Genomic DNA, 15,289 nt, shown 5'->3' on the forward strand with positions numbered 1-15,289 from the left:
GACTGTGTGTCTTATTCATCTTGATGTCCCCACACCTAGCACAGAGCCTGGTATAGAGCAGGCAGTCTGTACATATTTGGTGGATGCAGCTCTGGGTTTCATTTTGTAGATGAATAAGTTAGGCCCTGGAAGGTCGAGGGCTTGCCAAGGTCACACAGCCGAGGAGGGCCTAGGGCTGGGGCGCAGGCATGCCCTTTCTCTGTCCCGTGTTCTGACACATATGGGAGGAGAGTTGCAGAGAGACAAGACACTCTTTTGGATTCTACCATCAGACCCAAACCTCTCAGGAATCCTCCTGAACATGACATACGGCTTGTCCAATTTCTTATGACCTATGGTTTCGTGCTGTTGGTGTTTGCATTGGCTGAAGCCCTCGGGTAAGGGCTGAATTGCCAGGAGCAGGGTACAACGTGCTGCCCATCAAGTGAAGTAGAACTTTTTGTCCCCTTCAGGGGTCACCAAGCTGAATCATTTTGTTAAGTTCATGTATGGAGTTACTTCCTGTTTTAAACCTTATGAATCTGGGTACTGTAGCGGTTTCAAAAATCAATCCCCCCCAGCCAAGGTGACACTGTAATTAGACCCCAAAGAGCTCTGATGAAGCAATTTGAAAATTAATAGTAAACACATGTAGTTCTCCTTTAGATTTGCGGTAAAGAAAAAAAGTGGAGTGATTGCAAATAAAAATGGGTTTCACCTTCATGTAAGAAAACTGCAAACTCATCCATGTACAAATCCAGCAAACAAACATAATATAATTGTTTAGTCAATGCCATTTTATCCATATCGTGCTCTGGTATTTATAGTATGAATGAATTTTGCCAAGTTCATTCCTTGGAGCAACCTTGGTGCAGACAGGAGGTCTGAGGGAGAGAAGCATCAGCTGTCAGGGTAGAACCATGGTCATTTATAGCCTGTCTCATGTTACACTGAGCCAGAGGCCGTCCTGAACAGGATTTTCCTCTAGGACAGAAACAGTGTGAAGTTATCCTGAAGTCTCTATCCATTGGGACAGTTGCAGGAATTATTTTTAAAAACATGTGTGACAAGAATTACAGCTAATATAATCCAAAAGAAGATGCCAGAGTCATTTTTGAGATGTGGTCAAAAATCCCTTCTTGATTAATAGCATATTTTTAGCTTCATATAACTGGTAATTGTTTTCAAATGTGCTTTGTAACTGACTATTCATATTTTATTTGGAAATCTAGTGTGAGTAAGGAGAAAGAAAACATAGAAACTGTTCCCATAACATCAGATTACATTTATTATATATACTACATCAGATTACATATCTATATATATACACACAACATCAGATTGCAATTTTTAAATGTGTGTGTATATTGTATATTTGTGTAAATACTCTTTTTTTTTTAATATATTTATTTATTTTTGGCTGCGTTGGGTCTTTGTTGCTGTGCGCGGGCTTTCTCTGGTTGCAGGGAGTGGGGGCTACTCTTCATTGCGGTGCGCGGGCTTCTCATTGCGGTGGCGTCTCTCGTTGTGGAGCACGGGTTCTAGGCGCGCGGGCTTCAGTAGTTGTGGCAGGTGGGCTTAGTAGTTGTGGCTCGCGGGCTCTAGAGCTCGGGCTCAGTAGTTGTGGCGCACGGGCTTAGTTGCTCCGCGGCATGTGGGATCTTCCCGGGCCAGGGCTCAAACCCGTGTCCCCTGCATTGGCAGGAGGATTCTTAACCGCTGCGCCACCAGGGAAGTCCCTGTAAATACTCTTTGAATGACTTTATCACTTCTTGATATTTTAAAGAAAAGGGTGGGGGAGGCTGACCTGTCAAAGGAGGTAGATTGTTTACTTTTGTTTGCTCACCTGTTTGTTCCCTACCTCAGTCCAAGAGTAGTTTGTAGTTGCTTACAGAAACACATATAATATAACATTTTTAGGTAAATGTGGTAATTGGATTAAGGAAAAATTAAGAGTAGAGAAAATAGAAAGCCATTGAATGCAGTAAGCAAAATACTTACTCCAAGGCCTATACTTGCTAGAGATTTCTTAGGGACAAAGTAAAGAGGGAAATAAGGCCTGTTGCATAATTCATAGTGTCCATAAGGAAAAAGACAGTCCGGCTGTTCAGGAAATACTGGGCCCTTCCCTAATACATTATGCAATGTGAATAATAACCTCAAAAATGTTCCTACAATAAATAGAAATGTGGCTCTGAGCTTCCTAGAAGCCATAGCAATGAAGGAAATAGGATCATTACATTGTTTGTTGCCTTCAAATTTCAAAAAGTTTCTTGGAAGCACTAATTACTGGAGCTGATTTTTCTCTCGTAAAGAAGACACTGTAACGTAGTGAACATCAATCTTCCTTTCCCTTAATGAGTTTCTTAGAAGGGCATTTGCTTCTGGAGGGAAAAGATAAAAGCCTGGGGTAGAGGTGGGATAGAAACCAGAGAAATTTCTTTCCTTGATTTTTTTTTTCCCTTGATTTTAAATCTAGTATTTTAAGTTTAGATTGTAATGACAAATCTTAACTATTAGGATTGGGTTTTAAGGATATTCTTAAAATAAGCACCTTATCTTGGCCATACCACCTGATTGTGACCTTAGGATGCTGCTGGAACTTAGCTCTTAGAGCAGAGAAGCCTGTCCGGAGCTCAGGAGTAGCCGTGAGTTAGCGAGCATGTACCGCGTGCCAGGCCCTGTGTTTCCATGTAGCCTTCATACCTGCTCTCCCAGAGAGAAGATATTCTCTCCATTGTACAGATGAGGAAACTGGAGCTGGGAGGTTACTTGACTCACACAGGTCACACAGCCAGGAAGGCCAGAGACCAGGGATTTGAACCCAGGTCTGCCTGATGCCAGGGAACCTCTGGTCATCTCCTGCCATGGTGTCCAGTTACCTTAAGCTCTGGGTCCAGTAAGGCTCGTTGACCCCTTGCAAAGCTTCCCATCCGGGTACCAGGAGCCCCAGGCTGGACAGTGGGCAGCGTCTGGCCATGCCTCCTGCCCTGCACACTAGCCGAAATGACCACAGGCCACTGGAATAAGGGAGGTTTGAGGGTAGGAGAGTCTGGGTCCTCAATCCGAAGGCTGCAGGATCTATAACCATGTTTCTGGGAGACATTTCCATCAGAGCAGGAAGCCAGGGGTGAGTGGATAAGGATGAGGACGTTTTTCTCTCCCTCCTTCCAAACTCCCTGCCCATCTACAGATGAGGAGCAGTGAAGGGCTTGGCCCCAAAAGAGGGCACCCAGGTGCAGAGAACACTGTAGCCGACGGCTCAGGAGGTGGGTTCTGGCATTAAGTGTGACCCTTTGTGACTAACAAACATAATCTATCATATAAGGGCAAATTTTCAGTAACATTTTCCAGAGACAACCACTGTTTAGTATGTCAGCTCATAGAGTTTCTTCATCTGCCTATTAATACATAAGTATATATACACACACATATTTATAAACATGGACCGTATTATATATAGTATACTGTAACTTGCTTTTCTCTTCACTTGGCAATATATCATTGACATCTCTTCATGCCACATATACAGAGATCTATCTCATTATTTTTTGTGGTTCCATAAAAATGATAGATCTGTATCATACTTTTTAAAAACAAATCCCAATGAATGGATATTTGGCTTGTATTACGAATAATGCATCCACAGACATTCTGTAGGTATATTCTTGCTTACTTACAGAAAGTATTCCTATAGGATAAATTCCTAGAAGTGGAATTGCTGGGTCAAAGGATATAAATATATTAAGTTTAGAAAGTGATCACCATACTGTCATCCAAAAACATTGCACCAGTTTATACTTAATGCCACCAAGTCACTTCGGAACTTTTGATGGGTGATGTAATCTTTGTGCTTCATTTTCCCTACTTTTAAAATGAGAATGATAATGCCTCAGGGATAATTCTAAATGAGGTCATTGCTTTGATATTACCATGCCTCTTTAAGAAGAAATATACTATCTGGAAATCTAAGGTGTCATTTTCATTTTAACTTTTTCTCTCATATCTCCCCAAACTTTAGTTCCTTCTCCATTTTAACCTGCAGAAGAAATAAAAATTTGATTAAAAGAAATCTAGTGACTTCATGCCTTGATATTACTTTCATCAGTTCTATTTTTAAGACTCACCAGTGGGTGGGGATGTTAGGATGACATCAACTTTCATACATATCTTTATTTTATTTTATTTTATTTATTTATTTAGGCTGAACTGGGTCTTCGTTGCTGTGCGCGGGCTTTCTCTAGTTGCAGCGAGCTGGAGCTACTCTTCGTTGCGGTGTGTGGGCTTCTCATTGTGGTGGCTTCTCCTTGCAGAGCACGGGCTCTAGGCGTGCGGGCTTCAGTAGTTGTGGCATGCAGGCTCAGTAGTTGTGGCTCGCGGGCTCTAGAGCTCAGATTCGGTAGTTGTGGCGCATGGGCTTAGGTGCTATGCGGCATGTGGGATCTTCCCGGACCAGGGCTCGAACCCGTGTTCCCTGCATTGGCAGGCAGACTCTTAACCACTGCGCCACCGGGGAAGTCCCATACATGTCTTTTCATTTAAAAGTTGCAAAAGTGCACAACTAGGATGTGCCTTCTGTTGAAATGCTCGAAGATCCCCTACTATTCTACCGAAATGAAAAGTAAAATAAAAAACGATTTCCTTTATGAGCTGGTCTGCCCCCAAAGTTCAAATCCCCAATTTAAGATTATGTAAATGGATGCTTCCAACCATTAGTTTCATTCCATCATCTGACCGTTTAGCATCCTTCTTTGCCATTATAGAAAGCAGAATGCTTTTGTAGGATTTAGGTAAATCCACAAATGTCTGGAAGGCTCACAGCACCGGATTGGATTAAGTTTCCCATTTATCAGCTGTATAACCTTGTGGTGGTTGCTTAATCTCTCTGTGACTCAGTTTGTATGGCAATAAAATGGAAACACTCATGTTAGTAACCACCCCATAGGGTTTTTGTAAGGATTAAATGAATCGGAATAGTGTCTGGCTGAAAAAACAAAGTGATCACTAAATAACTATTATTAGTAATGTAAATGCTCAACGTATGGCTAATATACATTGTTATTAAGAATATGGGGGGCTTCCCTGGTGGTGCAGTGGTTAAGAATCTGCCTGCCAATGCAGGGAACACGGGTTCGAGCCCTGGTCCGGGAAGATCCCACATGCTGCGGAGCAGTTAAGCCCGTGTGCCACAACTACTGAGTCTGAGCTCTAGAGCCCACGAGCCACAACTACTGAGCCTGCATGCCACAACTACTGAAGCCCGCGCGCCTAGAGCCCGTGCTCTGCAAGGAGAAGCCCCTGCAATGAGAAGCCCACACACCGCGACGAAGAGTAGCCCCAGCTCGCTGCAACTAGAGAAAGCCCGCGCACAGCAACAAAGACCCAGTTCAGCCTAAATAAATAAAATAAATAAATAATAAAATTAAAAAAAAACAAAAAAAAGAATATGGACTCTGGGATCTGAATGAACCGAGTCCTGCCTCCTACCATCAGTGGTCAGGGCAAGGCACTCATCCTCTTGAAGCCGTTTTCTCCTCTGTTATGTGGGGACAGTTAGGGCCCATCCCAGAGGGCTCCTGTGAGGATTAAATAATATTAAATACCATGTATCCTATTAAATGATCCTTGGCACAAAGTGAGTGATCAATAACTGGTGACTGATTTTAGTAATATTTTTTAAACTGTCAAGAAAAACAAAAACAAAATGTACGCCAGGTAATTTACCTGCAGCAGTGGTTCTCACTCCTGGATGCAGGTTAGAATCCCCTGGGGGAAATTTACAGGGATGTGTCAGGCCAGAGGCCAGAGAAAGGGATTACATGTGTTTATTCTTAGTAGTGGATTTGTTGTAACCACATCAGCAAAATCCTGATACTATGGATTACCTGCAAGATTCCAGTAATAGCTTTGGATTCAAAATCTTCCTTTGCAAGGGTTCTTCTCACTAATGCAATATCATCTGGATTAAAATTCAGGGGATCTGAGTTCCTGGCCCAACTCTGCAATTTACCAGCTAGATGGGCCTTGCTCTCTTCTTTGAAAAGTGGAAGAAGTGAGCCAGGAAATCTATAAAACAGGAAATCTGAGAGGTGTTTGCTGTAGAATCTCCTGCCTCCTGGGCAAAGAGGCCTATTGTTGGGCAAATCCAAACCTTGGAAAACTATTGCTTTTGTCTTGGTGGTGGTTGTTGGATTTGGGAGTTTGGTCTCAAGATCGAAGGCAAAAGCAATAGATGGGGAACATTCTGTGCTTTGCTGGAGAGAGTGGGGTGAGATAGTGAGAGCCAGAGAGTAACTGGGGAGGGGAGAAGAGGGAAGGGTAGCCTGGGTATTTGGCACTTTAGGAGAATTTTGGGGGGAAGAGTAGGGATGTTTAAAGGCAGTTCCTCTTTGGTCCTATATTTGAGGAGTGGGAAGCATATTTCCTAGATTGAGGGCTTTCCTATCACCACACCTGGGTCTGTCACACCCAGGGGTGACTTTCTGAATGAAAATGGAGCTTACAGAGGAAGGGTGATGGGAAATCTCTCCTGCCACGGTGTGCAGCCTGCAGGACAGTGTTACCTCTATCCTTAGCTGCCACCCCTGGGTGTCTGCAGAGATCCACGGTCCTTATGAAAGCCTCATGAGTGCCTACCACGTACCTTAAATATATTATTATATCTTTAATCTTCACAACAAATGGAATGAGCATAAACTATTATCACCCCTATCTTTCAGGAGAGGAAACTGTCTCAGAGGTTAAGTCACTTGGTTTTGGTCAACGGCTGCTAAAGAGCAGAGCTGAGGACATTTACAACTTTCCACAACATCATACTGCCTTGCTGTTCTCACACCCTTCCTTTCCACCAGTCCATGAATGGGTAGGCTGTGGGAGAGGTCTGGAATCCATGCTCTCAAAAGTGCAACAGAAGTTCAATGCAGAAACGAAGGTCACACCATAAAAAGCAATGAAGGACTGATACATGCTCGAACGTGGACGAACCTTGAAAACTGAAAAACTTGAAAGCTTGCTAAGTGCAAGAAGACAGACACAAAAGACCACATATTATATGATTCCATTTATGTGAAATGTCCCCTATAGGAAAGTCTATAGAGATAGAAAGTAGATTAGTGCTTGCCTAGGGCCAGGAGGCTGAGGGAATGGTCGTGATAGCTAAAAGGTATGGGGATTCTTTGGGCGATAATGAAGATGTTGTAAAATTGATCGTGGTGTCGGTTGCACCTGTCTGTGAATATACTAAAAACCATTGAATTGCGTACTTTAAATGAGTGAATTGTATGTTATGTGAGTTATATTTTCATAAATCTGTTACATAAAATAAAAATGAAGGCACAGACTACCTCACATCCATAAAGATGGATACTATCAAAAAATAGAAAATAACAAGTATTGGTGAGGATGTGGAAGAATTGGACCCATTATGCATTGTTAGTGGGAATGTAAAATGATGCAGATAAAGGGTTCCTTAATAAATTTTTAATTGGAATTACCATATGATCCAGCAATTCCAGTTTGGGGTAAATACAAGAAAGAGAGCAGAGACTCAATGAGATGTTTGTATACATATGTTAATGGTAGCATTATTCACGGTAGCCAAAAGGTAGAAGTAACCCAAGTGTCCATCAGTGGATGAATAGATAAGAGATATGTGGTATGTCCATACAATAGAATATTATTCAGCCTTAAGAAGGAAGTTCTGACACATGCCATAATGTGGATGAACCTTGAGGACATTATGCTGAGTGAAATAAGCCAGTCACAAAAAGGCAAATACTGTATGATTCCACTTAAATGAGATACTTAGAATATAGTGGTTGCCACGGGCTGGGAGGAGGGGAGAATGGGGAGTTCTTGTTTAATGGGTACAGAGTTTCTGTTTTGCGAGATGAAAAGAGTTCTAGAGATCGATGGTGGTGGTGGTTGCACAATATGAATGTACTTAATACCGCTGAATTGTGCACTTTAAAATGGTTAAGATGGTAAATTTTATATTATGTGTATTTTACCACAATAAAAAAAATTAGGAGGAAAAACAATGAAGGCACAGACCCCAAATTACCTCATGGATCGCTCCCTTACCTCCATCAGGCTCTGCTTAATGTCATCTTCTCAGTGTGCCCTCCCTGACCCCCCGACCCCCATCCCTCTGCCCTGCTTGTCCCCAACTAGCATGTTATCTACAGGGTGATTCAAAAAGAACTGACTGGGCTTCCCTGGTGGCGCAGTGGTTAAGAATCTGCCTGCCAATGCAGGGAACACGGGTTCGAGCCCTGGTCTGGGAAGATCCCACATGCTGTGGAGCAACTAAGCCCGTGAGCCACAGCTACTGAGCCTGCGCGTCTGGAGCCTGTGCTCCGCAGCAAGAGAGGCCACGACAGTGAGAGGCCCGCGCACCGCAATGAAGAGTGGCCCCCGCTTGCCACAACTAGAGAAAGCCCTCACACAGAAACGAAGACCCAACACAGCCAAAAATAAATTAATTAATTAATTAAAAAAAAAAGTGGAAGTGTAGCAGTTACATAATAAGAATATAATATCTTTAAAAAAAAAAAAAAAGAACTGACTGCTTCCAAACTTTTGTTACAACATGCATGGGCACAGATTAAGAACTTGGTGTCGGTGCCAATTCTTCTTTGCAGCTTTGGAGAAATAAAGAAATGTGTGATTGCCCTTCAACCCTGGCTGCAATAGAGAATCTGGGACAATGCCAGCTCCAGGATGGCTGGGTGCCCCGTGTCCTCTGTTTGTTCCGGTGGCTACATGTGGAAGATCTGTTATGTTGTAATTGCTATGTTAGTTCCTTAACAAATTGTCTTTGACTATGTGATGTATTTAATTGTATTTAGTCACCGATTAATAATTATTTAAGTTTTTAATTCTTTTGAATTGCCCAGGATTTTAATGATTTATTTTGTTTATTGTCTGTGTGACTGCACTAGAATATGGAAGCTTCCTGTGGCAGCTTGGATGATTTTTCCTTTCTGTGTCATTCACCGCTCTATCCCAACTCCTAGCACAGTGCCCGGCATGTATGTGGTAGATGTTCAAGAAACATTTGTTGATTAAATGACTGAATCTGTGTTACACAATACCCTTCCCAAATCATCCAGCTTGGTAAACACCCTATGGACAAAGTCAATCTAAGGTAAACAGAACTGTTTCCAAGCAACCAACCAGATAAATAAAAGGAAATATATTATCCATCTTTTCTAAAATAATAAAAAGGACTGTTCACATTCCTGTGTGCTTACTATGAAGCAAGCAATGTTCCAAGCACATCTTTAGTAGGAACTCAGTCTTCTCAGCAGCCCTTTGAAGTAGGTACTGTATGGTCTCCATTTTATAGATGAAGAAACTGAGGCACAGAGAGGTTGAACAATGTACCCAGGGCCACCCAGCAAGGAAGTAGCAGACTGGGCAGCTTGGGAGTCCTTCCTCTTCCCCACTTCCGATGCCGCAATGCACAGATGTTATTTATGGAGTTAAGCTCCAGAGAAATCTGTTGGTGTTTTGTTTCATGCGAAATCCATCAGGACCCAACCTCTGATTAAGTTGCTGAGAGCGTGAAGCACATGTTCCTTTACGCCTGTTAACCTGGTTTAAAGGGCAATGGTCCTACCCATCTAATTGTCCCGCCTTCTCTCTATAAGTGCCAGTCCAACCCTGTTGATGCATGGTATTCACCGTGAGGATCTAAATTTAGGATCTGAGCAGCTAAAGTCTCTTGCCAATTTTCAGATTTGTCTCTCATTAGTCCAGGACATGGAAAATTTTAGAGGTATAGAGCTATGGAGGCTAGATGTTAAGAAGGACAGACTGATTCCTTTTAGAATAACTTAAAAACCGTCCCTTTATCAAAGTAATACATTCTCATTTTGCAAAATACAGAAAAGTATCAAGAGATCAAAAAAGGGTATCCACCATGCTGTCACTGATAATACTTTGGTGTATAGAAAGACTTTTTAAAAAGTGCTTTATTTTATCCCATGAGCAGGAGGGAGGTAGAGGAGACTGAGTCTGTTGTATGTGTTCTACTTTCACCATGTGTCTTGGAGTTGCCCTCATTTGCTTTTCGTGGCATCTGAAGACTTGTCATTTAAGAGGTTTTAGAGTGACCTTTGAAGCTGTCCAAGTGAGCCGCTAATAGCGGCAGCAAGAGTACTGGGCCTGGAGTCCCAAGATTTATATTCAAACCCTAATTGGAAGCTTCCTAGCTGTGTATCTTTGAGCAAAGCACTTAACCTTCCTGATCTTCCATCTTCTAACTTTAAAATGAAATTAACACCCTCCTAAAAGCCCAACTGAGAGGCAAGGTTATTTGAGTTAAATAGACTTGAGCTAATGCTCACCTATAAATTCTCACTGGCTGTGTGACCTTGAGACAGTTACTTAACCTCTCTGACCTTCCATTTCTTCATCTGTACAATAGAAATTATAAAAGTATTCCCCTCACTGGATCCTAGAGAAACCCATATGAGACAGTGCATGTAACACGTTTAGTCCAATACTCACAGACAGTAGGGGTTCAATAATGATCAATTACTATTGTAAATCGTACAATTTATGAATCATGTTAGAGCAGTGTTTTTCCCACTGTGGATGGTGAAAACAGTTAGTGGGTTGCCACATGCATTTTTAAAAATGAAATAATCTCAGTTCTTACATTTAAGTCTTTAATCCATTTTGAATTTACTTTTCTATATGGTGTGAGAAAGTAGTCCAGTTTTATTCTTTTAAATGTAAGACCTGGAACCATAAAACTCCTAGAAGAAAACATAGGCAGTACGTTCTTTGACATCAGTCTTAGCGATTTTTTTTGGATATGTCTCTTCAGGCAAGGGAAATAAAAGCAAAAATAAACAAATGGGACCACATCAAACTAAAAAGCTTTTGCACAGAGAAGAAAACTATCAACAAAACGAAAAGGCCGCCTACTGAATTGGAGAAGATATTTGCAAATGATATATCTGATAAGGGGTTAATATCCAAAGTATACAAAGAACTCATACAACTCAACATCAAAAAAAGCCCCAAACATTTAAAAATGGACAGAGGATCTGAATAGACATCTTCCCCATGTACCAACCAGCTTTAGGTCAAGATAGGTCAAGATTCCATCATTCCTGAAGGCTCCGCCATGCCCCATCCCAATCAATCCACCCTGCCTACCTCATCTTCCTGACCTCTCACCCCCTGCCCCCCAGGTAATCACTGTTTTGGTTTCTATCCTCCTCGACTAGTTTTACCTGTTTTTTGATCATCATTTAAATAAAAGTCTTTTATATCTGGCTTGCTCACTCCACATGTTATGTGATTCAGCCATCTTGGTTGTATCAGTAATTTGTTCTTTTCCACTGGTGGTATAGTATTCCTTTGCATGAATATACTACAGTTGTTTATCACTCTACTCTTGATGGATATTTGAGTTGTTTACAGTTTTTAGTTATTATGAATAAAACTGCTATGAGCATTCCTGGTGGATATCTAAGAGTATCTCTTGAGTGTACACCTAGGAGTAGAATTCCTGGATCATGGTCCATTCGATCTTTTTACAAAAATAAATCCCCGTATGAGAAATGTTTCCAGCAAACGGTGCCAGGAAAAAATGTAGCTCCCCTTGGGGAAATGGTTTGCTTCTTCCCTAACTTCTCCTTTTTGCCTAGTCTGCCAGGAAGCTCAGAGTTCAATTTAAACCTCATTTATAGCAACTTACTGACTCTTCTTGGTTAGCATATCTAAATTCTTCATTTCTCTTCAGACTTGGTTTTCTTTTTTCTATTTTTATTAACTATATATTTTTTGTAAATTATCTGAAATCCTTTTAGGGAGGAAGCAGGATATAAATACATTCAGGAAGAAAATAGGTATTTGCCTTGTTTACAGCACAAAGAGGTTGTGAATCTCACATGAGATAATGTACATGAGAGAACATTAAACACTGAGAAGCCCGGCCCGGAGGAGTTGTCGTTAGTGTGTATTCGACTCTTGAGGAGATGTGAGCTTCAGCAGCTTTGTAGAAAAGGAGAATACTGCTGGCACTTGTTTTAACAGAATTTTTAAAAATAACTTTCTTCTTAACTGATTAGAAAAGTAATACTTGCCCTTTGTGGAAACTTGAACAAAAAAGTAGATAATTCTAAGTCTCACCATCGCGAGATAACTGCTATAAAAATGTCATCTTTCTTTTTTAAAAATAACTTTATTTTGGGCTTCCCTGGTGGCGCGGTGGTTGAGAGTCCCCCTGCCAATGCAGGGGACACGGGTTCATGCCCCGGTCCGGGAGGATCCCACATGCTGCGGAGCGGCTGGGCCCGTGGGCCATGGCCGCTGGGTCTGCGTGTCCGGAGCCTGTGCTCCGCAACGGGAGAGACTACAACAGTGAGAGGCCCGCGTACTGCAAAAAAAAAAACAAAAAAATCTTTATTTAGATATAATTCATATATCATACAATTCAGTGACTTTTAGTATAGTCCAAGAATTCACCACCATTACTACAATCAATTTTAGCACATCTTCATCACCCCCAGAAGAAACCCTACTCCCGTTAGCTATAAGCCCGCAAGACTCCCATTCTTTCCATTCCCAGACAACCACTAATGGACTTTCAATCTCTATAGATTTGCCTTTGTGACTGGCATCTTCACTTTGCACAGTGTTTTCAAGCTTCATCCATGTTGCAGCACATATTAATACATCATTTCTTTTTATGACTTGTATTACTCAGCTGCCATAACAAAATACCGTAGACTGGGTGACTTAAACAACAGACATTTTTTTCCCCACAGTCTGGAGTCTGGATTTCCAAGATCAAGGTGCCAGCATGGTTGGGTCTGGTGAGAGCTCTCCTCCTGGTTTGCAGAAGCTGCCTTCTAGCTGAGTCCCCACATAGTGGAGGGAGTGTTCTTGTAACTCCTCCTCTTCTTATAAGGGTACCCGTTCTATCAGATCAGGGCTCTACTCTTATGACCTCATTTAACTTTAATCGCCTCCTTAAAGGCCCCATCTCCAGTACAGTCACATGTGCGGATTTAAGGCTTCAACATATGGATTTGAGGGGGACACAACTCATGGCCAGATAATATTCCATTGTATGGATGTATCACATCTATGCATCTGTTCATCGGTTGATGGACATCTGAGTTTTCACATTTTGGCTATTATGAACAATGCCACTATGAACATTCATGTGCAAGATTTTGTGTGGACACATGTTTTCGTTTCTCTTGGGTATATACAGTAAGGAGCAGAATTCAGGGGTTATATGGTAACTGTAGGTTCAGTTGGTTGAGGAACTGCCACACTGTTTTCAGAGTGGTTGCACCATTTTACATTCCCACCAGCAGTGGATGAGGGTTCCAGTTCTTACACATCCTCACCAGCACTTACTATCTGTCTGTTGGACTATAGCCATCTTTGTGGATGTTAAGTGGTATCTCAGTGTGGTTTGATTTATGTTTCCCTAATGCCTAATGATGTTGAGTATCTTATCAGGTGCTTATTGGTCGTTTGTATAGCTTCTTTGGAGAAATGTCTATTCAGATCCTCTGCCTTTTTTTTTTTTTTTTTTGCGGTACGTGGGCCTCTCACTGCTGTGGCCTCTCCCGTTGCGGAGCACAGGCTCTGGACGCGCAGGCTCAGCGGCCATGGCTCACGGGCCCAGCCGCTCCGCGGCATGTGGGATCTTCCCGGACCGGGGCACGAACCCGTGTCCCTTGCATCGGCAGGCGGACTCTCAACCACTGCGCCACCAGGGAAGCCCTCCTCTGCCTTTTTAAATTGGATTGTCTGTCTTTTATTGAGTAGTAAGGATTTTTTAAAATGTGTTTTAGACACAAGTCTCTAATCAGAGATATGTTTTGCAGTTGCATGGGTTGTCTGTTAACTTCCTTGAAAGTGGTGTATTTTGAAGCATGAAAGTTTTAAATTTTGTTGGTGTCCACTTTATTTTTTCATTTGTTCCTTGTGCTTTTGGTGTCATATCTAAGAAATCACTGTCTAATCTATTGGACCATGGACCGTGTCTAAACCACTTTTTTCCACTCACTTTTTTTCAAGAGCTTTATGGTGTTAGGGATTTTATTTAGGTCCCTGACCCATTCTGAGTTACTCTGTGTATGTGGTGTAAGTTAAGGGTCCACCTTTATTCTTTTGCCTGTGGATATCCAGTTGTCCTGCAGCATACGTTGAAGAGACTATTCTTTCCCCCATTGAATGGTCTTGGCACCCTTGGTGAAAATCAGTTGACCATAAATGTAATAAATAAATACATAAATTTAATAAATAAGTGTTCACTTCTGGATTTTCAGGTCTATTCCATTGATTTATATATTTATCCTTATGCCAGTACCACCCAGTCTCAATTACCGTTGCTTTTAGTAAGTTTTTAAATGGGAAAGTGTGAGTCCTCCAACTTTGTTCTCTTTTTTCAAGACTGTTTTGGCTATCCTGGGTCCCTTGAACTTCCAGTTGTCATCTTTCATGTCAATCTTTCTGAAAATGGATCTCTATCTTTAAGTTTACACTGGAGAGATCATACTTCATAGCAGTTATTTTCATGTATCCTTGCTTTTTTCACCTAGCTTTACATGGTAAACATATCCCCGTATATTATAAACTTATTTTACATGATGAGCTACATAATTTTTTTCTTATTGGACACTTCTTTCTAAGTTTCACCATTATAAATATTGCTGCCATGGCTGCCTTCATTCCTAAGAGAATTTAATTTCATTTGTGCAGCTATTGAAGATATTTTTACATATTGAAAACGTCACTCTTTTAATTCAAACTTTGAGATGATTTCCTGAAGAGCAGTAGAATAGGGACAGGCAAATGAGGTGTCAAATCCCACATTTGCATCTTAGAAAAGGCACTTACCTTTCAGAGCCTCAGTGTTCTCATCTGAAAATTGGAGATAATAATACCTTCAGAGACTCGTTTTGAAGGTTAAAGACAACGTAGGGATATATGACCTTGTACAACACCTGCCATATTGTAAGAACTCAATAAATAGTACTTATAATGATTATTATTATTTTCATCATTGTTGTTGTTATTGTTGCTAGCTATATTAAAGTTGCAACAGGCAGCGGAAATGGAGCGGTCTACCTGTGAGGAAATGGTGAGGTGACGTTCATGTCTTTCCTATCAGCCTGGGAATTGCGGTCAGAATGAGTAGACATTAAATGTTTTCTCACATCAGCCAAAGAGAAGTGTTTCGATATCATGCACCAAATAAATGTCCATATTCCTAAATATTTGTTTGTATCTAAGATCAGTGTCTTAGGATCGTTTCCCAGCAATGGCT

The 15,289-nt window shown here is 41.4% G+C and overlaps 2 protein-coding genes across 3 annotated transcripts in view; one reads left to right on the top strand and one right to left on the bottom strand.

Moving 5' to 3' along the window:
- The window catches only part of IQCK (IQ motif containing K), a 126,189-nt gene that overhangs the window by 99,680 nt on the left and 11,220 nt on the right, over positions 1–15,289 (top strand). The window contains exon 9 of one of the 2 annotated variants that reach the window (XM_060031846.1): positions 6,699–7,307. The exons of the other annotated variant lie outside the window; for it this stretch is intronic. Coding sequence (XP_059887829.1) covers positions 6,699–6,922 — 224 coding nt within the window. The 3' untranslated portion in view covers positions 6,923–7,307. Of the gene's footprint in view, positions 1–6,698; positions 7,308–15,289 lie in introns of those variants that run through there. 2 annotated transcript variants of the gene reach the window in all.
- Positions 12,203–15,289, bottom strand: part of GPRC5B (G protein-coupled receptor class C group 5 member B) — a 36,134-nt gene continuing 33,047 nt past the window's right edge. The window contains exon 4 of the mRNA XM_060031845.1: positions 12,203–12,376. Within this exon, the coding sequence (XP_059887828.1) occupies positions 12,353–12,376 (24 nt within the window). The 3' untranslated portion in view covers positions 12,203–12,352. The remainder of the gene's footprint in view (positions 12,377–15,289) is intronic.

This window comes from Delphinus delphis, chromosome 15 (assembly GCF_949987515.2).
Source record: "Delphinus delphis chromosome 15, mDelDel1.2, whole genome shotgun sequence".
Classification (NCBI taxonomy): Eukaryota; Metazoa; Chordata; class Mammalia; order Artiodactyla; family Delphinidae; genus Delphinus; species Delphinus delphis.